Source organism: Bos taurus, chromosome 25 (assembly GCF_002263795.3).
Source record: "Bos taurus isolate L1 Dominette 01449 registration number 42190680 breed Hereford chromosome 25, ARS-UCD2.0, whole genome shotgun sequence".
Taxonomy (NCBI): domain Eukaryota; kingdom Metazoa; phylum Chordata; class Mammalia; order Artiodactyla; family Bovidae; genus Bos; species Bos taurus.
In genome coordinates, this window is record NC_037352.1 from 34,311,080 (window position 1) to 34,337,850 (window position 26,771).

At 58.4% G+C, this 26,771-nt stretch overlaps 1 protein-coding gene and 1 long non-coding RNA gene across 3 annotated transcripts in view; one reads left to right on the plus strand and one right to left on the minus strand.

Annotated features, from left to right (window-relative positions):
* SRRM3 (serine/arginine repetitive matrix 3) overlaps positions 1 to 26,231 on the plus strand; it is a 53,152-nt gene extending 26,921 nt beyond the window's left edge. Inside the window, exons 3-16 of one of the 2 annotated variants that reach the window (XR_009492873.1) lie at positions 877 to 978; positions 7,583 to 7,711; positions 7,832 to 7,912; positions 8,417 to 8,446; positions 8,913 to 8,975; positions 9,079 to 9,114; positions 11,170 to 11,220; positions 11,767 to 11,871; positions 12,445 to 12,622; positions 22,413 to 22,768; positions 23,405 to 23,620; positions 23,711 to 23,848; positions 24,180 to 25,106; positions 25,432 to 25,516. Coding sequence is in view for 1 of the 2 variants with exons in the window: in XM_024985197.2 (XP_024840965.1) it covers positions 877 to 978; positions 7,583 to 7,711; positions 7,832 to 7,912; positions 8,417 to 8,446; positions 8,913 to 8,975; positions 9,079 to 9,114; positions 11,170 to 11,220; positions 11,767 to 11,871; positions 12,445 to 12,622; positions 22,413 to 22,768; positions 23,405 to 23,620; positions 23,711 to 23,848; positions 25,432 to 25,657 (1,711 nt within the window). In the remaining variant the exon portion in view is untranslated. Of the gene's footprint in view, positions 1 to 876; positions 979 to 7,582; positions 7,712 to 7,831; positions 7,913 to 8,416; positions 8,447 to 8,912; positions 8,976 to 9,078; positions 9,115 to 11,169; positions 11,221 to 11,766; positions 11,872 to 12,444; positions 12,623 to 22,412; positions 22,769 to 23,404; positions 23,621 to 23,710; positions 23,849 to 24,179; positions 25,107 to 25,431 lie in introns of both variants that reach the window. The other variant, XM_024985197.2, reaches the window with a different exon arrangement.
* LOC107131840 (uncharacterized) lies at positions 13,734 to 22,320 on the minus strand. The gene is made up of 2 exons (XR_001495122.3): positions 18,313 to 22,320; positions 13,734 to 17,839 (listed from the first exon to the last, which is right to left on the minus strand). It is a non-coding gene; the product is annotated as an uncharacterized lncRNA (long non-coding RNA).
* Positions 26,232 to 26,771: the final 540 nt, after the last annotated feature.

Genomic DNA, 26,771 nt, shown 5'->3' on the forward strand with positions numbered 1-26,771 from the left:
AGGAGGGAAGAAGGGAGAAAAGAGATGGGGTCCCTAACAGGGAAGGATGTACTGTTTTCATGGATAGGGTTGGGGGGTGGGCTTGCTGTGTGCACAGAGAGCTCATAGCCGCATGAGAGAGGAGGTGGGACTCCAGTTCCTATTTGGCCACCATCATTTCTGTCCAGGGCGGCCCAGGAGGAGGAGAGGGTGGGAACTTAGGAGACAAGACTCAGTCAGCAAAAGCCACTGACAGCTGGTGTGTGCTGGGCACAGGGCCAGGGGCTGGGTGAGCACAGACGCCCCAGGGGTCAGCATGGACATGGGCTGGGAGGCCTGGACAGCTGTCACACTGGTGGTGTGAGAGAGGTGACAGCGACCCCAGGATGCAGGAACAAAGTTGTGGAGTAGATGATTCTGGGCTTTGGTCCCCAGCCTGAGACTGGGCTCAGGGAGGGAGGGAGAGCGGAGGAGAGAAGTCAGGAGCCTCCATCCAAGGCCCAGACTACATCCACCCACAACCCCATCCCAAGCTGGGAAGCCATGGATCTACCCCTGGGATCCTGGACTGGCTACTTGGCAGCTTGACCTTGTAGAGGCGGGGATGTGCTGAGGACCTCCCCAGGAGGTCTCCTCACCTCTGGGAACACTCCCTTTAGTTTATGTGTTGGTTTGCCTGGTTGTTGGTTTAGTTGGTTGGTTGACTGGTATGGTGCAAAATGGGTTGGCTTTGAGCTTCCCCAGTGCTGAGAACCTTGTTGGTGGTGTGACCTTGGACAGGTCCTATCAAGCTGGAGAGTGCCCACGTGACTGAGAGCTGGGAGGAGAGGCTGGGGGGGCAGGTGGGGAGGAAACCAGAACCCAGACTGCAGCTCTCACCTTCCCTGTGCCCCGCAGGTACTCAGAGGAGGAGACCCGGCAGAAGGTCAGGACTTTCCGGCAGATGCTGATGGAGAAGGAGGGAATGCTCACCAGGGAGGACCGGCCTGGGGGCCACATGTGAGTGCTGCCAGGGTGGGGAGGCCCAGGGCAGGGGAGGGTGCAGCCTGCGGCCAGCCCTGGGCAGCCTTTCCCAGGGCTCACTCAGGTGGTCAGGGCTGGAGGTGGGAAGAAAGAAGAGGAGGCGGAGAGGCCATGGGTCTTGTCCACCGGAAGCTCTGGCCTGGCCCAGGGCACTAGGCAAGAGCCGCTGGGCACCTGGGCATCACTGAAGTCCTCTCCCTGCTGCCTGGGGTTCTATGTCTGGCCCAGCGGTGGGAGAGAGAGCCCAGATCTCATCTCTGGGAATCTTGGGCTGCAAACCAGGAGACTAGAGAAGTGTTCTGTCCTCAGTGTTGTTATTGGCTGATAGAATAGTCCCTCCGCCCCAACTATTATCACCTAGATAGTGGCCTGCAGAGTAAACACGGATGCTGGAGAGAAATGACCAGCACACCAAAAGCCATCACTGGCTCGGCCAAAGGCCCATCCAGTAAAGAGAGCACAGGCTCTGTAGGGGTGACATCTCTGCAGCTGTCACAGGACAGGAGGAGCACCGGGTGCTGTGGGCTTCAGATAAAACAAGGAGGTTACAGGGAGGCAGACTTCATCTCGGAGAACCATCAACCACTCGAAACCATATAAAGTGGAGCAGCTGCCGTAGGAGGGCGGGGCTGGCCTGTCCCTGCAAGTGTCCCGATGTGACGGCAGGGTGGGCATCTTGCTGAGACCCTAAGTCCCTGGGCACCTTTGTTGGCAGGAAAGTAAAACAGCAGCAGCACCTTCTGAATGCTTTTCCTTGCTGTTGTCTTGAGGGCAAACAGCATTGCAGAAGTAGATGGACCTCGAAGACAGGGAAGCCCAGCCTATAGAAATTGTAGACTGTTTCGGGTTGGGGGGTTCCCCTGCTAACCCCACTTAGCCTCACTTCTCTGGCTTGAGCAAGAGCGCGAAGCAGAGTTGGTGATGGTGATTTTCCCTGATGGTCCAATGGTTAGGACTCCACACATCCACTGCAGGGGGCACGGGTTCAATCCCCAGTCAGGGAACTAAGATCCCAGATGCCACATGGTATGGCCAAAAAGGGGGGAAAAACCCAAAAACCAGAGTCACGCCAGCCTCAGGCTTGTGGGGGTTTGTGGGTGCTCTAGGGGAGCCAGGCTCAGCCGGCCTGCTCTCTCCCCACAAGGTGGGAAGAGGTCACACCACTACCACCGTCTCCCGAGCCTCCCAGAGCCCACAGCACCCCCTCGGCAGGGGCTGTGGCTGACTCAGAAACACCCTGCAGGTTCATCCCCGCCCCCAGGCCAGGGTGAGCTCCTCCCTTCCTTCCCTTCTCAAACCTCCAGACAGCCAGATCTGTCCGCGCTGCCCGTACCACCTCCAAAACCATCAGGTCCTGCCTGTCTGACCCGTGCCCCCTCAAATGCCCCCAGGCCTCCTCTGGAAAAACAGCCACCCTCTCCCCTTCCATCCAGTGTGAGGGCAGGAGGCCTCTTCCAGAACCTACCTTTGCCACCTTTTCAGGGCCCTTCCAGTGATAACCGCCCCTCCAGCCCACACCTGCTGCTCTACCCTCCCCTGGGCTCCTTCCTCTTAGTCGGCTTCTGGTCCTTCCCCAACCCTGCTTTCTCCTCCAGCCACCAGCCCACACGTTTCTCTCTTTTCTCCATCAGATTTCTATAGAGCATGTGGTACACGTTGTCTCCACTTCCTTAAGCCACGGAGATCTGGCTTCTGCCCCCATGACTCGCGTGACCTGCTGCAGCTGTCTGAGTCTTGCTTGGCCTGGCCCGGGCACCTCTGCAGGCCTGGCCTCTCCTGGCACGTGCCACCACTCCATTTCCCTTCTGGAAACCTGCTTTCCCTCTCCCTGGCTTCCAAGAGTCAGCCCTTTGTGACTGTCTTCCTGCCCCTCTGATGGCTTTCTGCTCCTCCCTTCCTCCTGCCCACTTCTAAGGTCTTGGCTCCCCACAAGGATCTGCTAGGTCCTCAGGTCTCCTTCCCTCTTCTTCCTGGGGATCCCATCCATCCCCAGCTGGAACACTCTCCTGTTAGTGGATGACTACCAAGCTTTTTCCAGTAGTCCTAATCTTCTCTTTCCTTGAATGAATGAATAACGCATTTGAGAACCAGAACATGTTGGGAAAGAGGTCACAGAAAGGTTCCATCGTCCGAAGAAATGTCTTGAGGGTCTGTGCTGTACACCCAACCCTGTGCTATGAGGCGGGGAGGGAAGAAGAAAAAGACACGCTCCCTGCTCTCTGGGTGGAAACACAAACCTCCAAGGAGGACTCCTGCTCTGGAAACAGGGGAGAATAGACTTGGCAGGGTCCCAGGATCCTACTAAAATGTCAAAGACATAGAAGACAAGTTTGTTAGCAGTTTGGTTGGTGGCTCGGACAATAAAGAATCCACCTGCAAAGGAGGAGACCTGGGTTCGATCCCTGGTTCGGGAAGATCCCCTGGAGAAGGGATGGCAACCCATTCCAGTATTCTTGCCTGGTGAATCCCATGGACAGAGGATCCTGGTGGGCTACAGTCCATGGCGTTGCAAAGAGTCTCATATATTTGCCCTGTGCTATGAGGAGCTATAGGAGAGGCCCCAGGCCTGATTTATCTCTGTTCCTGCCACCCTTGCCCCCTCCCCCCAGCCCCAGTAGGCCTGGCACGCAGGCTGAGTGAGCAGAAAGGGCAGCCCCTTTGCCTGGAAGCCTCCTTCTCCTCTGTGTGAACTCAGTCATCTGTCAATTGGCCATTAGGCTCCTGGCAAAAGGGAAACAGAACTAGTTAATTAGTGAAACTGCTGTCAGGAGGAAGAGCGTGTGACAGGCATCTCTTCCCAGGTCAGAGCCCTTCCCGGGAGCACCAGTCCAGCAGGAGTCGCGGGTGATGCTGGGTTCAGCCCCGATTGGCCCTTGGTCCCTCTGCAGTGGACTCTGGCTGGGCCTGCTTTGGTCAGCTCTGTGGGGCTTGGTGTGTTCTGTCACTGGGGAAGAACGCCTCCCCTGCCTATTCCACAGACGTAGTGAGGAGTAAACTTGCTAACAAATGTGAACTTAAGAGCAGAAAACACTAAAATGATCTAGAATTCAGCGCAGACACTCACAACTGTGTCTACAAAGCAGGGAAGGGGTGGCTAAGCTAACGTCCACAGTGAGGAAGCCCAGCCAGTAGAGTCTAGGGCCGGCCTGTGTGCACATGAATCTCAAAGTCAATTGCTTAGGTGAACTTGCATTCTTAATCAAAGGTCCCCAAACCATAGATATTTCTTTCCCTCTCTGGGGCCTCAATTTTCTCATCTGTGAAATGGGATCATGCAATTTCTCTAAATCAGGAATTGGTTCTGAGTGGAATGTGAACCATGGAGAACCATTTATACATTAGAGAACATTCTCATGAGTGGTGTTATTTGTGATATATATTATATTATGAGCCAGGAAGGTCAGAACAGGAGAACCCAGTGTTCTAGACCTGAGAAAGCCTGCGAAGTGGGCGTGGTGGCACCAGCTACACAAAACCAGCAGTAGAGGCCTCAGCCTAAGTCTGTTTACATCCCTGGAACTGCCAGGACAAGTCTTAACCAGAAGGTTCTGAGACCTTGTATGTCTCTCCAAACATGCATCTCCTCTATGCCTGTCTATTTCTTTAAAATTTTTTTTATTTATTTGGCTACATCGGGTCTTAGTTGCGGCACATGGAATCTTCATTGCAGCATGCAGGATCTTTTTTTTTTTTTTTTTATCTGCAGCATGTAAATTCTTAGCTGTAGCATGTGGCATCTAGTTCTGTGACCAGGGCTTGAACCTGGGCCCTCCTGCATTAGGAGCACAGAGTCTTAACCACTGGAACACCAGGGAAGACCCCATGCCTGTCTTTCCATGCTTCCAGCAGATAAAAGATCCCAAGTCAGCCTCTTAGAAAGGTCTGGAAAGTAAGAGAGGTCAAACGATAAGGTCTCAGGGAGGGAGGATGGGGTGGGGCAGGGGTGGGGAGCCCTGTCCCCAGCACAGGGGTAGAAAGGAAGGACGTGTCTAGGGGTACAGCCAGCGCAATAAGGAGGGCCCAGTGAGGGCCTGGACTTAGTGGCTAACCCAGCTCGATGTCAGAAGGCAAGAAAGGATTCCCTGCCTTCTGTCGGGATCAAGGGAAGTTCCCTCCTCCCACCAGCTCACCCACACAATGTTTGTGGTGCCCTTAAGTTTTGCCAAATGGGATTTCTTTGGAAGGAATGATGCTAACGCTGAAACTCCAGTACTTTGGCCACCTCATGCGAAGAGTTGACTCATTGGAAAAGACTCTGATGCTGGGAGGGATTGGGGGCAGGAGGAGAAGGGGACGACAGAGGATGAGATGGCTGGATGGCATCACCGACTCGATGGACGTGAGTCTGGGTGAACTCCAGGAGTTGGTGATGGACAGGGAGGCCTGGCGTGCTGCGATTCGTGGGGTCACAAAGAGTCGGACACGACTGAGCGACTGAACTGAACTGAACTGAAGGTGTATGTTGTCAGGCATTTGTGTGGCTGAGGGCTGTGTGGGCATGATGGGCCCTGGGACAGGCTGTGGAGTTGGAGATTTCAGGGACAGGAAGTAGGAGGCCCCTGGCTTCAGGAAGAGGAGCGTGGAGAAGAGAGGAGAGGTTTGAATGAAGGGATGTGTGGGTGTTTGGCTCTGTGGGAGCAGAGCAACGACATGACCATCCATCCACCCAGAAAAACCTCTTGTAACACCTGTGTGACTTCTAGGCTGCCAAGGCCAGGACCATGTTTGGGATCCAAATAACATTCTTTTTTTTTTTGCCGCACTGTGAGGCATGTGGGATCTTGATTCCCTGACGGGGAATCAAACCTGTGCCCCTTGCAGTGGGAGCAGGGAGAATGGACCACCAGGGAAGTCCACCAAATGACATTCTTGACACAAGCCTCAAGGCTAGCTAACCTTGACCAATTTGGGTTACATTCTTCTTTCTTTTTTTTTTTTAAATACAAAAATCAGTCTTCAAAGAGCTACTTAGTGGGTGCTCTGCTGGAGTTTGTGCCTGAAAAGCTCACCTTGTAGCTGTGATCTTGCCCAGTCTGTTTCATGTGTCAAAACCACTTTTCTCCCTGGAAGAGGAGGTGTTGGTGTGTGAGTGTCCAACTGTCTAGCAATGGTGACTGCGCGGAAGACCACAGTCGCGGGCCAGGCCTCCTGTCAGGAGCTTCATAGCCAGACTCATACTTAATCCTCTCCTCAAAGCTGGGCTATTCTTTTCCCAGTTGTATAGATAAGGACCCAGAGGCTCAGTGAGCGTGGTCATGCCTGGATTCAGACCTGTCTGTGTGAATCCAAAGCTCATGTCACATCTTTAATGCTCTGCCATCCCAGCCCTGGCCTCCCTTGCTCTGGGCAGGAAAAGGATGAGCCTGGCAAAACTAGGCTCCATCTGGGAGGGGCGCTGTCTGAGCCGGCGCAGGAATGAAAAATGCAAGATGTGGGGCCATCACCCTGGACCTGGGCCTTTGGAGGGTCCGTTTCTGGGCGTGTCCAGTAAAAAAACAAATTTGGACAACATCAGGACTTCAGGGAATTGTCATAACCATCCTATAAGATAATTAGGATTCCCCTGTTGAAAAAAGAGGTTCAGAGAGGGAGCGAGTGTGACAAGCACTGGGTCACACAGCGACTCAGGGACAGTGCATAATTAGGGCACATGTGCAGCTTCAAAGCTCCCACCCTTGCCTTAAGCCCAGCAGCCTTTAAGGACAAAGCACCCGCTTGTCCAAGTGCCCTCCGGGAGCAAACGTCGGTGGCAGAAGATGGCTGGGGGCTCCTGAGCCCGGGAGTGGGGACCAGATGCCGCGGTCCCTGCCGAGTGAAGGGGAGAGCGCGGCAAGATGGATGGGGAGCCCCGGAGGCGGGCAGGGTGCCGAGGCCGGCGCCCGCTGCCACTGGGCAGTGATTGATGACAGCCCGGCAGCGGGAGAAGAGCCGCCAGGCCTCCGGAGGCGGCGGAGAGAAGGAGGAGAGGCTATGAATATTTCAGAGAGGCAGCGGGGCTGGAGGGAGGACCGGGCCGGGGGGAGGCGGGGAGGGGGCGAGGGGACCGCGGGATTAAGGAAGGACAGATATCAGAGACGGGGGAGCTCAGAGAGGGGGAAGGGTCTCAAAGAGAGAGCGGGGCTCGGCGGCGGAAAAGGGGTGCTGCGGAGGAGAAAGGGGCTTGGGACGAGGCCTCTGGGGTTAAGGGTGCAGGGGGGCTCAATGAGGGGGACTGAGGCGCAATGAAGGGGACCGAGGGGCAAAGAATCCGTGTCGGGAGGGGCCTCAGCGAGGGGAGGGGCACTGAGGAGGAGGGGGCGCCCAGAGGGTGAGAACCTAGAAGAGGGGGCTAAGTGAGGAGGGAGGGCTCGGTGCTCCTCTTTCTCTTCTGCAAAATAGGGCACGGTTGGTTGGTTGAGGATGGGGACAAAATAGAGCAGCGCTGAGGCTGGCGCCCTGTGAGGGAGGCTCCCGGTGTGGTTCCCCAGATCCCCCCCGCCATGACCTTCGAGGGGTCGGGGCCATCCCCACCTCGCCGCCCGGGTCAGCGGGAAGGCGCGGCCGCCGGGCAGCAGGTGCTGAGCGTCCTTGTCGCCGGCAGCGTGGCGGAGACCCCGCGGCTGATCGAGGGCGCCGAGCTGGGCCTGGAGTACGCGCCCTTCGATGAGGACGACGGCCCGGTGGACTGCGACTGCCCCGCCTCCTGCTACCGCGGACACCGGGGGGACAGGTCAGCGCCCGCCGCGGCGGGGGGTAGGGGGTGGGGGCGGGGGCCGCGGGGGCCGCCCCTCCCCCGTCACCTCTGCCCTCACCCCCCGCCCCGCCCCACCCCGCCCCCCTTCTCACCCAGGACCAAGCACTGGTCCAGCAGTTCCGCGTCGCCCCCTCCCAAGAAGAAGAAGAAAAAGAAAGGCGGCCACCGGAGAAGCCGGTGAGAGCCGCACCCCCCCCCACCCCCACCCCCCCCTCCCGGGCTGGAGGCGTCGGGAAGGGCGCGGGGCCCCAGGTGCCCATCCCCGGGCAGGCAGGGCTCTGACACCCCGCACTGTGGGCCCCGCCCCTCAATGAGCCAATAAGCCCCTCCCCTTCACCAGACCCTTTCCCCCACTGAGTCCCCCCTCCCCACCCCAATGTCCAGCCACCCCCGAACTGCACAGGCCTACGACCCAGCCTCACACCTCGGACCATCTGCTCTTGGTCCCCAGCACCCTTCAGCAGGGGTCCTGCACTCCTCCCCAACACCTCCCCCCCGCCTTCCCCCTCCCCCCTGCGAGTGCCAGCGGCAGGGGAAGAGGGGCTTGGCTGGGGTCACCTATGGCTCCCCATCTCTACACGCGCCTTCTCCCTTGTCCTAAGTAAGGCCATGGCAAATGTCTGGAGCCCACACTAATCCCATCCAATTGTCTGTCTCCCCTTCTTTCTGCCCCACCCTCAGCAAAAAGAGGAGACTAGACTCTGAGTGCAGGTCAGTGATGAGGGTGGGGCAGGGAGGGTCCAGCTGGGCGGGGAGAGGATGTCTTTGGGTGGGAGAGGGTCCAGAGCCATCCCCCAGAGGCTGGAGGCTTGCACCTCAGGGCCTGGGCACCAGCCCACATGCCAGCGCTTCCCCGCAGAGGCCAGAAATACCATCACTGGAGCCTCTAACCTTTGGGTTTGAAACAGTCCTGGCTCACAGTGCCTAGGAGCCTGGAAAGGTGACGAGGGGACAACGCAGGCAGCTCCATCAACCTCTCTCAGAGACCTAGTGGACCCTCAGGGCCTTGATTCGCTGTAGGATGGCAGTTGGCTTGAAGCCCTGGAATCCCCTTTCCAACTTCAAGGCCCCAGGTTCCTGGGCTTTCCCAGCCATCTCCACCACCATGCCACCCCCACCCATCCCGGGGCCCCAGTTCACTATACACACCCACCCATGCCTGTCACTATGTCCGCAGCTGTGGGAGCTCCTCACCCCTTCGCAAGAAGAAGAAGAGTGTGAAGAAACACCGCCGAGACAGGTACCCTCTGTCCCCAGGGGCCTCCGCTCACTTCCGTGGGACCGCCCCCCACCATGACCAAGGCTGTGCGTGGGCTCAAGAGAACCCTTCTGTGGCCCTACAGGTCTGAATCTGGGTCCCGGAGGAAGAGGCGGCACAGGTGAGTGGCGCCCCATGGAGGTGGAACAGGAGGACATGGACAGAGGCCAGTGGCTGCCCTGCAGGGCCCGAGGAAGCCACGATGGGAGGAGCGTTGCCAGGGTCCTGTCTGCTTCATCTTCCCACACCAGGGACTCCTCCCCAGAGCCAGACAGAGCGCTGGAGGGTGGGGGAGGAGGAAGGCCATCACAACTCTCATTTGCCCAATGAGTCAGCCTTGCCTTGGGAGCCCCAAGAATGTCCAGACAACACAGTATATCGATCCAGTGTCCAAGGGATATATCTGTGGAGGTGCCAGTCGGGAAGACAGAAACATAAGGACCCCAAATTCGCAGAGAAAGGGCCTGCAGGCAAAAGGATCTCCCTGAAGTAGAAAGGCTCAGTGAGTAGGAGATAGGGCAAGCAGGCTGTGCCTACATGTGAAGTTTCTGGGGGGCCGGTGCCAATCCCCAACAGGCCTAATTGCCAGAATGTGAAACCTCCACTCTGTGGGGCTTGGAGCCAGAAAGGGGCTCTGAGCACGACAGCAGGACAGTGACTTTTTCAGGACGGATTGCAGAGAAGGAGGCGTAAGGCCAGAACCCAGGTAGAGGCAGGCATGTGGAAAGTGGAAGAAAACTCAGCGCGGAGGACAGCAGGCTGTGGGGCAGTCACATCCCCACTGTTGGCATTGGAGCCAGACCCACCACCCCCCAGCACCCCTGAGGAGGGGCAGAGTTCTCAGTTCCATTTCCAGCAGTGAGCATTTGCCCATGGCCACACCTTAATCCCAGAGCTTCCCCGGTGGTTCAGCGGTAAAACAATCTGCCTGTATTGCAGGAAATGCAGAGATGTGGATTCGATCCCTGGGTTGGGAAGATCCCCTGGAGAAGGAAATGGCAACCCACTCCAGTCTTCTTGCCTAGAACATTCCATGGACAAAGGAGCTGGTGGGCTATAGTCCACGGGATCACAAAATAGTGGGACATGACTGAGCGACTAAACAATACCACCACCTAATCCTGGCTCTCCCAATCCCCCGGTTTCCCATCTCCCCCCTCCCCTGCCCTGCTCCAGTCCTTCTGGGCCAATGGGGGCCCCTCCTGCCCCTCAGTGGTCAGCATCAGCTTGCATAGATCCTCTGTCCCATTCCCGTCAGTCCTGGGAAGGACCTAGAGATGAGCTGGAGCCAGACCCGCTCCCCATGGGGAGCCTGAGGCCCAAAGCAGGCAGCCTGGGTTCTAGAACCCAAACCTCTAGAATCCTGGGCCTGCCCCCGACCCACTCTGCTCTGAGGTGAAACACATTCTGGCATTTCTTAGCATCACCTTGTTTCTGGTCAGAAGGAGGCATCTGTTCAGGGCTAGAGGGATTGAGCAGGAGTCTGGTGACATCAAGGAGAGTGGGGCTGAGAGACCAAAGGGTAAGACCTTAGAAGCCTGAGCAGAAGCTTCTTGGTCCATCTTGGTCCATCTCAGTCAAAGGCAGAAGGAGCTGGGCTGAGGGGCTCATCCCAGACAGCAGGATGAGATGGAAGAGGAGCCAGAAGAGTAATCCCAAAGCAGGAAGATCATTAAGCCCAGGGGAAAGCATTTCTTTCCTAAGCACCAGGCCTGGACCACATAAGACAGAGGGGCAGGAGGCCTGGACTCTGCCCTAGAGAGCCCCGTCCGAGGGAACCCGAGGCCCAGGGGACACAGATGAGGTCTGGAGGGGCCACCCTCACCATGGCGACTCATCAGAGGGGTCTCTCCCAAGACCAATGTCAGATGGAAAGGGCAGGTCACCCCTCCTTCTGGGGCCGTGGTCACATCTCCTATGGCACTCCTGGGGAACAGAAGTGGGGCCCAGATGCAAGGTGATCCAGGCCAGGACTTACAGGAGAAGGAGGGAAGAAGGCCTGGCAGAGTAACAGGGACCAAAGCAGTGGGGTGGGGTGGGCAGGTCCACACCAGCCCAAGAGAGGAGCACACCTCAGGACCACACCTGGACACAGCCCAGGGCCCCCAGGCCCCACCCTCCCCAGGCCAGCTCCGGGCTCAGGCTGTGCTGTCATGGTAGTCTCTGCTTTCTGTAGATCTCGAAGCCCCAAGAGCAAACGAAAAGAAAAGAACAAAGAGAGGAAAAGGTGAGTACCCTCTCCCACTCTCCAGACCCTCAGCACGCACTCCCATCCCCCTATAAAAACCCCCTGGCCTTCTGGAATCACAGAATCAGGCCCCTTGAAGATAGCTCATTTTTGTCCCTGCTGCCCAGATGGAAAAATTCAGACCCAGAGAGGAAGTGGAGAGTGCCCCCTCTCCGCCCCCATCGCAGTCATAATACCAGCTGAGGGCTGAGTGAGATCCTGGGAGGCTGGGATTGCCTAGAGAGAAGGACGCCTTTTTCCTAATACTGACAAATGACCCACATGGACTACCTCTGTACCCAGGATGGGCACGGCTTGTGTTATTTTTGTAGGAGACTATGTGGGGGGAGGTATGGGGGCCATGGGAGGAGAGGGAGGCTTTGGAGGTGGAGGTTATGGGAGGGGAGAGTATGGGGGTGCCCCCCATGGGCTATGGGGGCAGGGGTAAACTACATGAGGGATGGAAGCAGGGGCTTCCATCAGGCCTTCACAGGGATCCCCCAGGGAGATGGGGCAGAACGTGAGGGCAGCCGATTTCTCTCCCAGGCCGCACACAGAGTCCCCAGGCCGCAGGTCCCATCGTCACAGCAGCGGCAGCTCCCACAGCCCCTCCCTGTCCTCCCATTACAGTAATTCCAGATCACCCAGCAGGTAGGTGCCAGGCTACCAGGGGGCTCTCAGGGGTGGCCGAGCTTGCTTTCTGCTGGAGAGAGGGTGCCTGCAGTCCCCAAGGCTGGTTAGTGGCGCTGGTGGACAGACAGGAACAGCTCAGTGGGTAAATTTACTAGGACAGCTGTGCTGAGCACATGCGAGGTCGCTTCCGTCGTCTCCAACTTTTTGTGACCCCATGGACTATAGCTTCGCTATATCCCCACCAGGCTTCTCTGTCCATGGGATTCTCCAGGCAAGGAGACTGGAGTGGGTTGCCATGGCCTCCTCCAGGGGATCTTCCCCACCCAGGGATCGAACCCTCACCTTTTACATCTGCAGCTTCGGCGGGCAGGTTCTTTACCCCCAGCGCCACCTGGGACCGTGGTACTGCCCTTGCCCAAAGGCGCCCCCGACTGTGATTGGGGACCAAGGCAATGTGAGGGCTGGCAACTTGCTCTCTCCCTGGAAGGGTTTCCTGGCGAAGGGAGGGGGCAGGGGAGGGGGTGGGGGAGGAAGGAGGGAGGGGCGGGAGCTTGCAGACCGGGCGTCCCACGCCGGCTCCCCCCCATGCAGGCTAAGCCCCAAGCACCGAGACGACGGGCGGAAGACGGGTAGCCAGCGGTCCAGCGGGAGCCGGTCGCCGTCCCCATCCGGCGGTAGCGGATGGGGGTCGCCCCAGCAGAACGGCGGCAGCAGGCAGCGGAGCGGAGCGCACGGGGGCCGCCCGGGCTCGGCGCAGAGCCCGCTCGATGTACGTACGCTCGGCTTTGCGGAGGGTTCCCGCCGCGCGGGCTGCGCCGAGCGGGGTCGGGGGCGGAGCGGGGTCGCGCCGGGTCGCCGCGGGGTAGGGGCCAGTGAGTGCGAGGGGGCCGGCCGCTCCCCGCTCCCCGGGGCCCTGCCCGCACCAGAGCGGCCAGGAAGGCCGGGTGGTTTCGCCCAGTTGGCCTTAGTGTCAGGGTGAGGGGAGTCTGCACCCCTGACCTTGGTACACTGAAGGCCAGAGCAGGCTGACCACTGGGCATCAGCCAGTTGGGTAACGAGCTGAAAAGGAACCCAGGCCTTCGCCCCGCTTCCCGCGGGCGTATGGGGGTAGGAGGGGGCGTGGACTGTGGTAGGGGTCGCAGTTGGGATACAAGGTTCAAGAATCAGGACCGCCCCCCCCCCTACCCCCCGGGCGTCATTGGCGCCCTGAGTCTCCCTCTCCCCACCGATTCCTTTCCTCCTCTGGAGAGCCCTTCCTTCCTCAGCCCCCTCACAGCCCCTCTCCCTCTCTCAGATCCCTCCCTCGTCTGTCCCCTTGCATTTCTGCAGTCCCTGCTCCAGGGAAAACCTGTCCTTTGGGGGCATTGCTTAGACAGGGGTCTCAAACCTGCAGCTTCACTTCCCTCGGCCCATCCTTCCTAAGGCACCTCCCCACACACACGGCTCCCTCAGAGGTGCTGTCCCCACCCAACCTCTAGGAGGCGCACAGACTCCGGGAGACCCATGGGCGGTGTGGTGACTGGTGAAGAAGCCTTTCCTGGGTGGATGGGCTGGGCCAGGGTGGGAGGCTCTCCCAGGACCCCCCAGAGGCCCACATCCCCTTTTGTCTGTCCATCTTAGAGTCCAGGGTGGAGCCCCTCACAGGGAGAAGGGGACTGCAGTGCTGGCAGGGGCACCGGATGGGCACAGGGGACTTGGGGTGGGTAGGCCAGCAGGTCCCCCCCACCCGCCCCAGACCTCAGGTCTCAGCAGCAAACATGTACGTGTCGGTCAGTTTCATTTTGATTTTCGGCTGTTTCCTTTCACTCCTTTTCTTTTCTCAAACACCCTTACTCCCATGGCCTCAGCGAGCAAAGCCAAGGGCAGCTGACAAAAGGCTCTGAGTCTCAAGATGGTTTTTATTTAAGGACATCCCCTGTCTTGAAACTGCCCCACCTGGACAGGGTGCCAGGCTCCTGGGCTCCGAGGGGACTCGTTGGGCTACGTAGGGAGGATCACTCCCGTGTCCCTGGGTCTGTCTAGGTGAGGGGAGAGGGCTCACAGAGGTAGCTGAGGGAGGCCAGGAGAGGGACTGGTGCCATAGGCCACAGAGGAGACATCCAACTCAGACAAACCCCATAGAGCGTCCCCATCCCCAACCCCGTGGGCACAGAGCTGGATTAGAACAGCGCCCCAGACACCTTCTCCTGGAAACTTCCTATCTTCTGACAGGCCAGAAATGCAGGTTCTCTCCATCAGGGCCCTCCATCTCCCCCATCCCCCTACCCCCGGCCCTGGAGGCCCGAACAACAGCCAGAAAGCGCCCAGGGCCTGTACAGACTTAATGGCCAATTAAGTAAAACCCCAGGAGAGGGCAATCACGGAAGGCCGCCTAGCTTCTGGCCGTGGGGAGGAAGCCTCTACAGCACCCCAGTCCTGTCTCCCTATCAAACATAGGAGTTGGCACTGCCCTGGGAGTTTTCTAGAAGACAACACTTTGTTACTCTTCCCGCCAAGCATGCCCCCCAGATCCCTTCTACCCCTTGCATCCTAGGAGGTCTGGGACTTCAGAACATCCCAGGCCTCTCCCCCGAACCTCATCCCCTCTTGCCTGCAGATCCTTTCAGAGGAGTGAAATGACATGAGTTCTCATTCCAGGGAGGTGAGGTGGGCTCTGGGGTCACAGACTTTGGCCAGTAACCAAAAATGTCTTTGGGAAAAAGTACCAGAGGGTGGGGAGGTATTCTTGGATGCTACCTTTAAAAAAAAAAAGAAAAAGAGAGAGAGAAGCAAATGGGAAAAGAAAAAGCTCACCGTTTTTTAACCCCGTCTATGTTTTTGTTTGTTTTTTTTTAGCCTCCCATTTGAAACGTGGTAATACTGTGATTCCATTTCTTGTTTAGCCGGCAAGGGGAGAGGGTGGGGAAGTTTATGTAATTTTTCCTGTTATTTTGTTTTTCTTCGTATTTCCTTTCTTTTTTTCATTTTGTGACGTACAGAAATGCAAAGCATCTCTCGGGTTTTTTTTTCCTCTATCTTCTATGTTGTTCTAGAATTTTGCTTTTCTGTGTGTTTCTGTGGGGATTGCTCCTTCTAATGCAGAGATGGTTTTTGAATCTCAAGTGAACATTAGTCATATACATATCTATATTTTTTTCCTTTGTAATCAGGATTTAAAAGGGAAGATAACTCTTAAAAAAAAAGACTCCTGTACCAACAGCTCCTGCCAAACCTTGGGCACCAGCCAGCCCTCCCCTCCACCTCAGGGCATAAGCTGGGACTGCTTCAGCTTTTAAATTAACAAAAGATGGTGCATCCGTGTCTCAGTCTATAAGGAACCTTGATGAGAAGCTGAGAAACACAGGGAAGGCAAGAGGTCATCATCCATTGCTTCCCAGAGCCCTGAACTTTCTCAGTGCCATTCCTTCCAGGTCTCAGATCCTTAGGAGGCCCTGGAGCAGGGAGCTGAAGACACCCGATAGAGTTTAATTCAGGTGAGGGTTGCAAAGCCAGATACTCTCAGGCAAAAGAAAAAGTCCATCCTGGGCTAGACTGAGTGCTAAGCTCCCAACACATCTCTTAGTCGTCCCATTCCAGGGCAGAACTGAGCCCCAGAGGGATTTCTGGGTTCTGCTGTTTATTGTTCCCTGCGACTCAGAGAGGTCAAGTGACCAGCTCAAGGTCACACCGCTTTTTAGAGGTTGATCCAAAAGGAGACCGCAGCCTTCTAACCTCAAGACTCCCAGGCACAGCCAAGATGTGGGAGGGTTGTCAATAGAAAACCCACTCCAGGAGCCCTGAGCAAGGGGAGGAGGACGTGGGAGGTGGCTGCTGGGTGTCTCAGCTCCTGCTTCCCTCCCTGGGGATCCCACCAGGTGTCAAGGCCAGCTTCCAGCTCTCTCAGCTCCCCAGCACGGGAGCCTGCCCGCACCAAAACCAGGCTGTGGGTGGGCCCAACATTACACAGCCCAGTTCTACACGATTGGTGCCTCAGAGACCCACAGAGTCCTGCGCCCCCACAGTTCCCATACATGTGGGGAAATAAACAGGCACAGAAAGGGAAAGGAGTGACTCAAAGCACGCTATGTGGGACAGACGAGGAAGATGACTTCACGGGACAAGTCCTTCCACCCCATCTCGCCTGCCTCCCTCCACCCCCAAGAACATGCTTGCTAGCTCTGCGCTCCCCAGCACACAGGCTGCAGGTTTTGCAGCCTTAGGCAGTAGGGCCACCTGCCTTGGCTGTACCTGCCCCTAGTGTTAAAGGAAGCCTCGCTGTTTGGTGAGGATGGCAGAGGACTTTGGGAGCAAGGCCCCCAGCCTTTCTCTGGCCTGTGCCTCGGGCTCAAGTCTCATCATCTAATGGGTGGCCTAGAGTGACTCCAAGAAAACGTGCCCATGGATCTCCCCAACCTGCCTCATCTCAGCCTCCCCCTCCCACCCTACCCCCACAGGAAAGAGCAGTGACCACAGCTGTAGGGCGGCAGTCAGGATAGGAAGGGACATCTTGGCATTTCTTCCAGGATGAAGACAGAAGGGATGAATTTTGCTAAAATGATACTGAAGCCAGGGGTAAAGGGGAGTTGAGGCTGAGCCAGTCCTCCAAATTGAGTCCGTGGTTGCCTTCCCTTTTAAATGCATGATCCCTTTCACCCCATCAGTCCACTCTGATCGGCCTTGTTTAAACAGCTTTTCTCTTCTGTCTGGGTCCACCTTCCCCTCTGTCTTCCCCCCTCTGTCTGTGTTTCCTTCTGCCCTTGTTTCTCTGTGTCTCTTGGTCTGTCTGTCTCTATGTGTGTCCCTCTTTCTCTTCCTCACCACCTCTCCCCCTGACTTGGGCCTCTCTCCCCATATGCTGCCAGCCCCTCCTTCACCCGTGCTGTGGTTCTGTTCCCATCAGCTGCTTCCTGCATGCCCTCGGGAGGTTTTCTGTTGTTTAAAGAGTTAAGGAAAGGTTGACTCTTGGAGCGCGTGGGTTAAAAAAAAAAAAAAGCAAACAGAAATGGCTGGGCAGGATCTCACTCCCATCCCTGGGACTAGACCGAAAGCCGCAAGGCTGCCCCGTGCCGATTCAGAGGGGGAGCACAGCTTAGCGTCACTGTCTTCCCGGATTCTGCATTCCCAATGCGGAGACCTTCTTTTCTCTTTTATTATTGCATTCCCGTCCCTGACCACTGAGAAGGTAGGTATTCCGGCTCCGCTGTGCGCCGCTCCCATCTCCAGATAAGCCCCGCCACTCTGCTTGGTTTGAATGTGGTTTTCTTTCTCTCTCAATCTCTCAATCTCTGGTTGGTTTTTCTGCCCCTTCCATTTTCTTTCTTTTAGTGACTACTCATTTGTAACTTGCATTTTCTCCAAATGAGCTGCAAAGCTGTGTTTCCTGGTTTGTCCTTTAGTTTTCTTGACTTTCCACACCCCCCACCCCCACAGCTTTTCTGGTTCATTCTACCCTCCTTTCCCACCTTCCCCTTCTTCTCCATCCTGCCCCCAGCCCCTCCTTCGTGGCCCTCTCTCTCTCTCATTTTGTTGTCCGAATGCATTTCTGTGTGGTTTAGCATTCTGAGTTTGTGTTCCCTTCCTGAATTGTATGCTTCGGTCGAGCCAACTTGATTTCTGTTTTCTGGAGTAGCTGTTAAGCCCCTGACCCTTCAGCCCTGCCCATCCCCGGGGCCACCCTGGGCAATGAGCAGTGTTGGAGGGGGTCTGTGCTGGGCCTGTTGGCCTCCAGATCCTGGAAGAAGCTCTGGCTGAGGTCAGGTCTAAGGAAACAGTTCTGTCCCACCCTCCAGGGCCTGCTGGACCCCTTCGGTCCTGCCCTGGCGGCAGGTGGAGCTAGCAGGGAGCCACAGACTCTGGGGTGGTAGCTGGCATCAGGGCTGAACTGCCTCACTGCTGTATCTTCTGGGCATTAAATGGTAGTTGAACTGCAGGGGCAACACCAGCTGGCCAGGAACAGGTGCCGGAAGTACACAGTAGGATGCCTGCTCGGCAGTCTCTGTGGGGCAATCTGAGAGATGGAGAGGATGACTCTCAGCTCACCTGCCCACTGCCTGGACCATAACCCAACCAGACCGGGACTCCCTCAATCCCCCAGCGTCCTTCCATTCTTCCAAATTTGAGCTAAATGCGGTGCCCCAGTGCAGATGATCCAGAAGGGACAGTTAGCAAGGGCCAGGGTCCCCCCAAGATGCTGAGGCAGAACTAGGCCTCGATCCGGGGACCTGGGACTCCCAGCTCAGTGCTCATCCAGGCACGCGGAGGATCAGGAGTCTGTCCTCAGGGACCTCACCTCCCCATACTTGCCCTTGACACTGTCTCCTGTCCCACCTGGGAGCCGCTGCAGAAGTTTGATATCACAGCCCTTGGGAGGCCTCAGCAGGGCTCCATCCTGAGCTTTTGACAGGAGAAAGGCTGCCTATTCATCCTCTCCTTCCCACCCCCATGTTGGCCCCAGAGGTAGGTCCTGGGGAGGTCACCCACCAGAGCATCCCTCATTCCTGGGTGGTGCTGGAGGGCAAAGAAGGAAACTGCTCAGGGAGGGAGAAAGCACTGCTGGTCTGCTGGAGGAGACTCTGTCCCAGCCTCATGGGAGAGTGGAGGCCTCACTTTCAAGGAGTATCCGATGTGACCAGGGCTCCTGAAATGGGATTTTCAGATGCTGAGTTAGAGGGGGTAATGGTTTCAGATGCTCACTTGTTCTTGTCCTAAAGGATACCAGGATCAGATGAGCGCCCTCTCCCTTACTATTCTTGTCTTTCCCCCCCAAAATGTCTTACATAATAAGCAAAAGATGGCAGGTAGCAATTGGTACCAAGGAGCAGAGAGGCTCCTGAGAGCAAGGCTCAGAGGCAGGTGAGGTCCTTCATTCCTGCATGCACACACTAGGCCAGCACCTGCTGACCCTCCTCCATGCCGGGCCCCATCTGGGTGTCCATGCCAGGGAGAGGCAGGCAGACCTGGGTTCACAGCCCCCACCTGCCAGGCCGGAGGACTGACAAAGGTCACTCAGAACGATGCGAGGGAAGAGATGAACCATGGATAAGGAGCTAGTTCCTGCTGGTCATGGTACCCCCAGCCCTGGCACAGCCTGGCTCAGTCCACACCAAGGGAAGGAACAAGGATCTGTGGGATCATAGAAGAGAGCACCCAACTCAGGGTGAGGATCAAGAGAGGCTTCCTGGAGGGAGCGGCCTTGAGCTAGGGTAGAGGACTGATAGGAATTAGCCATGCTGTTGCCTGGAGAATCCCAGGGACGGCGAGCCTGGTGGGCTGCCGTCTATGGGGTCACACAGAGTTGGACACGACTGAAGCGACTCAGCAGCAGCAGCAGCAGCAGCCATGCTGTGGGAAAGAAAGTGAAGGGGAAAGAGGCAGGAAGGGACAAGAGTCCCTAAGAGCAGGCTCCTGGAGATGTTTGGAGGTCCTTGGCCACCAGTTCTGCCCAGCTATGAAGTTCCATGGTGTCTGGACTTGGATGTCCCTAGACTTCTGGGAAGAATAAGAGCCCAACTGGAGATGAGGCTTACCCTCTGGCAGGATCAGGGTGATTCTTTCTCCCCGGCTTCTGGAGGCATGGATGGATCAGGGTGAGACGGGCTCTAGAAGTCTCCCCAGGGAGGTGCTATCTGCTACCCTGTCCAGCACAGCCTTCCTCCTATCCTCTTCCATCTGGGGACTTGGGTGATACCTCATGGGACCCCAGGCTTTCCTGCCCTGCTCTGACCCTATTCATCTGTAAAGGGACCATGAGTCATTTGACCTCTGAAGAGAACCTCTCAACCCCTGTACAGGCCTACCAAGCAAAGATCCACTTATCCCCCACGATACCAACAGAGAAACTGAGGTTCTCAGAGTTGACCACTTCCTTAAGGTTTCGTAGCGAACTCAAATCAGAGCTAATCCCAAGGTGTTCCACCTTGCCGGTTAGTATCATCTTGGGCTCTGGCAGCCATTTGCCTTGAAGGAGGTGAGAGGGAAGTGGAGAAGAGCTTGGACTTCAAGACATGCTAAGCGGAAGGCATCCAGATCCATGCTGGGGTGTGGTCCAGGGGCCTGGACCTTAGTGGTTAAGATCCTGGAGACGTCTTTCTCATTTGCCTCCTCTGGAAGGAAAAGGATGCTGGATAACAGAACCTAGTTCTGGGAGCTTGGGCACTGGGGTGGAGGGGGTCTATGTTAGAAGAGATGAAGGTCTCTTGGTGATGTCTACTGAGAATGGACTGCCATTTCAGAGGGGCCATGGCTGAACACTCCGGTCTCCATGTCTCCCAGTAGAGGTGAGCTGGTGATCAGGAAGGTCAGGGTACTCAAGGGGCACCCCAGTCCCCAGTGATATCCACTCTGCCTGCCTATGCCTGCCTCTGCTCTAAACAGAAGCTCTCCCAGGCTTCATGGCCCATTTGGCTTTGAACAGCTGCTGTCCTCACTATGGCTGGTGTTCACTGACTGCTGCACCCACCAATCACGAGCTAGCTACGCCCTGCCCCGAGTGGGGCTGACTTCTTGGTTGATGGGTTCATGCTTGCACAGAGAGGTCTTGACACCCCCAATCCCCCACACCACCTCCATCTGGAAGTACCCAGGGCCATACCAAGGAAGCCACACTCCTTCTGGTCCCTGGCAGCAAGGTGCCCTGAGACGTGGCAGGTGGTTTTGCTTTTCCCTCCAAAGAGGCTGCCAAAGGAGCTTGGCCCAGAGCCTGCCCCTTTCCCAGGACTCCCTGGCTGGGCCCTGGCCCATGTAAGGGCCTGACTTCCTACCTCAGTAACTTGTATCGAGGCCGTATTAGATGCCAAGTTCTGTGATAAAAACTGAGGTTACAGGGGACTTCCCTGGTTAAGTAGTTAAGATCCTGCACTTCCAATGCAGGGGGTGTGGGTTCGATCCCTGGTTGTGAAATTAAGATCCCACATGCTGCTCAGTGTGGTACAGCAAAAAAAAAAAAAAAAAAACAACTGAGGTTACAAAGCTGACTCCTACACCAAATTGGCCCTGAAGGTACTCATAGTCAAGTTGGTGCTGGTGACTGAGGGATGGGGAGGAATGAGGGACAGACAGACTCACAGACAAGTACAATCAACTGTTACTGGCCAGAAGCCCAAGGACAGGAGGAAGGGTCAGTTCTGTGGAGGGAGGGGGATGGAAAGGGGAGTCAGGGAATCCTGGAACATTTGCTCTGGAAGGGACAGCCAGAAGCAAAGTCTGGTCCTGTCATTTCGTGGATGGGAAACTGAGGCCCAGAACGGGCAAGCAACTTGGCCAGGGTCACTCAGTGAGGTCGGTAGTGGCAGGCTCTCAGAGCTCTGGTTCCCAGCCAGGGCGCTTACCGGTTTTCTGTAGCCTGATCCTTGTGTCCTGAGTCCACTTTCGGAAAAACATTCCACATCTCTATCCAGCGGTCGCTCCAGAGGTGACCCCTGGGCACAGGCCCAAGGAGCCGGGCGCTGCCGATCCTTCCTCCAGAGGCGGCATGGCCTCCTCCCGGCCTAGAATGGGGTGGTTGCGTTTCTCTCTCTCTCTCTATCTCTCTTGCATTTTTGTGAATCTAATGATGAACTTACGCTACCACACTTTTCCCTTCTCTTACACATCTTACCTACTAAAGGAGGAAGTGCCACTTTATTGGTAAGTGGACGTTAACCAAGAGGGACTTAAAAAATCAGAACTTAAAAAAAAAAAGAAAAAGAAAGGAAAAAAAAGAGAGAAACAGAAAGACAGTCGGGTGCTACTGACAGCTCCACAGATCTCTGCAGGGTCGGAAAACAAAGAAAAAAAAAATGTTAACAGAAAAATGTCAGTTCCCCAGGAGTTCAGACATTGTTTTTGATTTTTGGTATCTAATGACATTTGTGGATTTTTTTTTATTTCTGTTTTTCCTCCCTTTCTTCGGTTCAGTTTTGAGTTCAGTTGTCCCGCCCCGCCCCCACCCCATCTGTGTGCCGTGTGCCCCCCACCTCCACCCCCCCCACCCCCACGCGCTGGGCGGCCTGGCCTGGTGGGCTGGCCCTGGCCCGGCCTCCCCAGTGCCCGCCCTCTCTCTTCTCTCTGCCGGGATCCTCCATCCCGTCGAGGGGCGGGGGGCAATGCCAGCCCCCCCATCCCCCGTGCCCGTACTGGATGCCCCTCCCTGTCAGCCCCCCCCCCCCGCCCCCACCGCTCCGTCCCTCTTGTGTTTGCATGCCGAGAACCTTGCATGAGCTGCACTGTTGAGGCCAGAAGGTGGACACTCAGGAGAGGCAGAGGCAGGGCAGGCGCGGGGAACCGTGTGTGCGATGCTCCGGGACTGGCAGGCCCCCGGCCCGGGCCCGGTGAAAGCTCCCTCTCCTTCTCTCCCCCCACCCCACCCGCCCTCTCTGTCCCCCTTCGCCCTCTGGTTCCTCCTCTGGATCTGCCCTCTCTCTCCGTCTGTCCTCTTCTTTCTCTCTGCTGCGCTAACCTCTCCCCTGTCTCTCCTCTCTGCTCGGCTCTGTCTGCCCCCCTCTGGACTCTCCGTCTCTGCCCCGTCTCTGCCCGCCCCTGTCGCCCCCGCCCCGTCCCCTCTCCACCCCGCTCCGTGCCCTCTCTGCCTCTCTCCCCGTCAGAAGCCCAGCTCGCCCTCGCCCAGGGCCCGCGACCAGGCGGAGGCCGGCGCAGCCACGCCGCCCGCGCGGGGGAAGGAGAGCCCGAGCCCGCGCTCGGCGCCGTCGTCGCGGGGCAGAGGAGGCCGCGCGGCGGGCGGGGCGGCCAGGCGGCGACGGCGGCGGCGGCGGAGGCGGCGATCGCGGTCCTCGGCGTCCGCGCCCCGCCGCAGGGGCCGCCGGCGCGCCCGGCCAGCGCCGCCCCGGGGCTCGTCGCGCTCGCTCAGTAGGGCCCGCTCCAGCAGCGACTCGGGCGGCGGCGCCCCCGGCCCCGGGCCCGAGCCCGGCTCCGAGCGAGGCCACGGCGGGCACGGGAAACGGTGAGCTGGCTCGGCCCCAGGGACCCGCCCGGGGCTCCCTTCCCCGCATTGAGCACTTACCTCCGCCAGCCCCCTTTCCCCACCAGGCCCTCGCCCCCGTCATTCTCCACGCACCGAGTTCCCCCCACCCCGCAGATCACCCTCCTCCGACGGAGCACTGCCCTCCCCGACGGAACACCCTCCCCCCACGGAGTCCTCCCCCTTCCCTGGTGGTCCTCCCTCCCCACGCACTGAGTGCCCCTCCCTCCTCCTCCCCCAAGCAGACCTCTTCCCCCATCTCCCCGCTAAGATCCAGGCCCTCTTCCCACGCTAGCAAACCCTCCTTCCTTACTTGCCCCTCCAACCCCAAGATCACTCTCCCTCGACGGCACGGAAAGGCCTCTTCCTCACTGATTTCCTCTCCCCGCTCCAGAGCCCCGCTCCCTCCTCCCGGAACCCACTCCCTGCCCCTCCCCCAACCCCCTAACCCCCGTCCCCTCGCCAACCCCATAGAACCCCTTCCCCTCCCAAGACCTTTCCCCTCGAGGGGGCCCCCCTCACTCCCTTTCCTGTCACCCGGGGCTCCCCCTCCCCTGCTCAGGGCCCACTCTCTGCCAGCTGAGCGTCCCCCTCCTGTCGCCGTGCCCCCTCCTCCAGGGCCAAGGAGCGGGCCCCGCGCACCCGGCCCGCCAGCACCTCGCCGTCCCCGGGCAGGCACGGCGGGCCCGAGGGGAGGAGCTCGTCGCGCAGCCCAGGCCAGCACCCGCGCTCCTGGAGCTCCAGCCGCTCGCCCTCCAAATCCCGCTCGCGCTCGGCGGAGAAGAGGGCCCGCAGCCCCAGCCGCTCGCCGTCGCCCAAGAAAACCCTGGGTCGGTAAGTCCAGGTCCAGGGGTGGCGGCGGCGGCGGCGGCCCCGGCCGGGGGCGGCCGGGCCGCGTCGCTCACCCCGGGCCGGGCCCCGCAGGGACAAGGACGGGGAGAGCCGCGCGAGGCACGCCGAGGCCGAGGCCGCCCGCGCCCGGCGCCGCTCCCGCAGCTACTCGCCCATCCGCAAGCGGCGCCGGGACTCGCCCAGCTTCATGGAGCCGCGGCGCATCACCAGGTAGTCAGGGGCCGGGCAGCGGGGGTCCCCCACCTGAACCTGGTGCAGGGACGAGGGGGCGCCGGAGGAGAGGAGGTGGGGGTTGGGGAAGGGAAAATGGGGGGTGGGACCCGAAGACTGGGGCAGGCTCGGGAGGAGGGAGGCCTCCGGCCGGGAAGCGTCCGGGAGGCCTGGAGGGGAGGGGCCGGTACTCGGTCTGGGGACAGCAGCAGGCAAGGAGTTCGGCTCTGGAAGATTCCAGCCATCCCTGTTGGAGCCCCTCCCTCCTCCTTCCCGCCCCTCATTTACCTCCTGGCAATGATGTCTCTCTCCTTTTCTCCTTCATCTTAAGGTCCAGCCTGCTGAGTGGCCTGTGGCCAGCCTGGGGGCCGGGTGGACCCCCTCTCCACAGGCCGCAGGGGAGATACCCATGTGAGCTGACTGGCTCTGTTCAGCTGTCTGTTTGCCTCTCCTTTTCTCACTAACCCTTTCTGCTCACTTCTCAGCCCGCCTCACCCCCGGGGAGGGAATTTGGAGGAGGGGGCAACAGCAGTCTGGTCTCTGGGGCAGTTGGGAGAGGAGCCAGTCCCTCCCACTGTGCCCACACAGTCTGTCAGGACTGGGGCTCTGGGCCTGGGTCTCCAGGTGAGAGGATGGTGTGCATTTGTGAAAATCACTCTGCAGCCCCAGGTCCCTGACATGGGATAAAGGGCCACAGGCAAAATGCTGAGCTGCCTCTGCTCTAGCCTTGCTGGGCAGCCTTAGGAGATAAGCCTGCCTCTCTGGGCTTCAGTTCTCCTATCAGAGCTAGAGGCCAGCCTGCCAGGCTTGGGATATCCCCCCCAGTAGATAACCCACATAAGCAGGGTGCCCAAAGACAGCTAGACCTCCATGCCTTCCACCTGGCACCCACTTCTGCCCGCTCCCAGGCTGCCTCCTCCTCCCCTGCAACTAACTTATACCTGTTTTCTTTCTCAGAATTAACCCCACGCAGTGGGACGCTGTCGCCTCCTTAACCCTATTTTCTTTCCTCTGGGTCCCAGTCTCCTGGCTTCAGACTAACTCCGGGCCAGGGGGAGGTAGTGGAGTAAGGTGTGGGGGGCTGGGGGGCTTGGGCCAGGGCCTTGGGCCTGGGCAGCAGTGGCCAGGGGCCTCCTCCTGTTCCCTCTGAGTGACCTGAAAACCAAAATCCTCAATTCTTTGGAGGAACAAGGAAGCAGGACTGAGCCATATTCACAAACCCTCCCAGGCACAGAAGCCGCTGCTTAGCTTGGCTGATGTGAGTTGACTATATTTAAAAGTTTCGTTTATTCAACAAATATTTATTGAGCACCTGCTTCAATCAAGCAGAGACTTGGTCCCCTTTCCCTGCAGGAAAAACAAAGTGATCAACATGAAATTGGCTAGGGACCACTGCCTGTCTAATCCTGTGGGGGCAGGGGTGGAGGGGGAGGCGGGGAGAATTCCAAGGCCGAGATCAGAGGAAACTGAGGCAGGCAAGCCCTGGCCACTGCTGGGGATGGGCTCAGGGCCAGAGTAAGGGCCCGGGACTGGCAGAGCTCAGGGCCCCGAATGGCCTGTAATCGGCTTTTCCCTCCCGGCAGTGCCCGGAAGCGTCCCATCCCCTACTACCGACCCAGCCCCTCGTCCTCCTCCAGCTGCCTGAGCAGCGACTACTCAAGCCGGAGCCCCAGCCACAGCCCCAGCCCCGGCCACAGCCACGGAAGCTACAGCAGCCGCAGTCGGACCCGCAGCCGCACACGAAGTCCCTCCCAGACCCCCACTCCCAGCTACCACAGCCGGAGCAGCTCAGAGAGTGGGGGCTTCTGAGCCCAGGGAACCCAGCTTCATGCCCCCTGGCACAGGGCAAGGCGAGGGCCCCAGGAGCCATGGGAGGCAGTGGGGCCTGCACCCCACTGCTACAAAGAGGTCCCGGGACTGGGGAAGACCTTGAGGGTGGTGGGTGCCCTGAAGACAAAGAGGAGCTGGATTCTGCTGCTTCTGGAGGGTCCCCACCCCACCTCCTGCTCACCCACGCAGTCCAGGGAACAAAGAGCCGTTTCGAACACAGGGATCATCACCCTTTCCTGCTTGATGCCAGCTCACCAGGCTGAGGACCTCAGTCCAGTGGAGCCAGGGACATCCTCTTAAAAGTGCCAGACCTGGGAGCCTCCCCTGCCACTCCCTAGGGCCCTCAGTTCCTCTCCACCTCTGGGTGGACACGGAGTGGGACAGCAGGCAGGAGCTAAGTTAGACAGAAGGAGGAACGGCCTAACCCTCGGTGCACCACCCTCCAGGCTGGGGAACCCCCTCCTTCTGAGCTGGCTGCAGAAGGACCCTGGCTGCAGGCTAGAGGCTGGCCCCACGGCCTCCACAAACCCCTTCCCTGGCTCAAGAGTGCACAGACTCCGTGGGGCCCCTGAGCCTTAGCTCACCCTTGGTCCCACCTCTTCAGGCCAGGCTCTCCCCTCCAGCCGTTGCCCTGTGCTCTTCTGGGCCAGGGCTTCCCCAGGCCCAGACAGGTCAGGCTGTCTGCGTGACCCGAGATGGGGCCTACAGACCCCAGCCGCCCCTGACTCTGAGATGAAAGGGGTCAGGTCAGGAGGTGGAAGAGAGAAGGGGGGGATGGAGGAGGAGCCTGCAGGGGGGAAAGCAGCGCAGTGGGAGGACTGAGCAGGCTCCGGAGTCCCGGCGTGCCCAGTGGCTGGGACCTGGGCCAGATGGCACGGGCATAGGATAATGTGCACTCCAGGGCATGCCCATGCGAGCAGGGAGCCAGGGGGAGCACTCGTTCCTCCTCTCCCAGAGTGGGGTGCTACAGCCCTTCGAAGAAAGGGTAGACTCTAGACTGAGGGCGGTGGCCTGGGGCACGGACGGACGGACAGACGGACGGGGAAGCAGTGAGCCCCCAGCCCTCTCCTGCTGCTCCCAGCCCCCTCCTCCT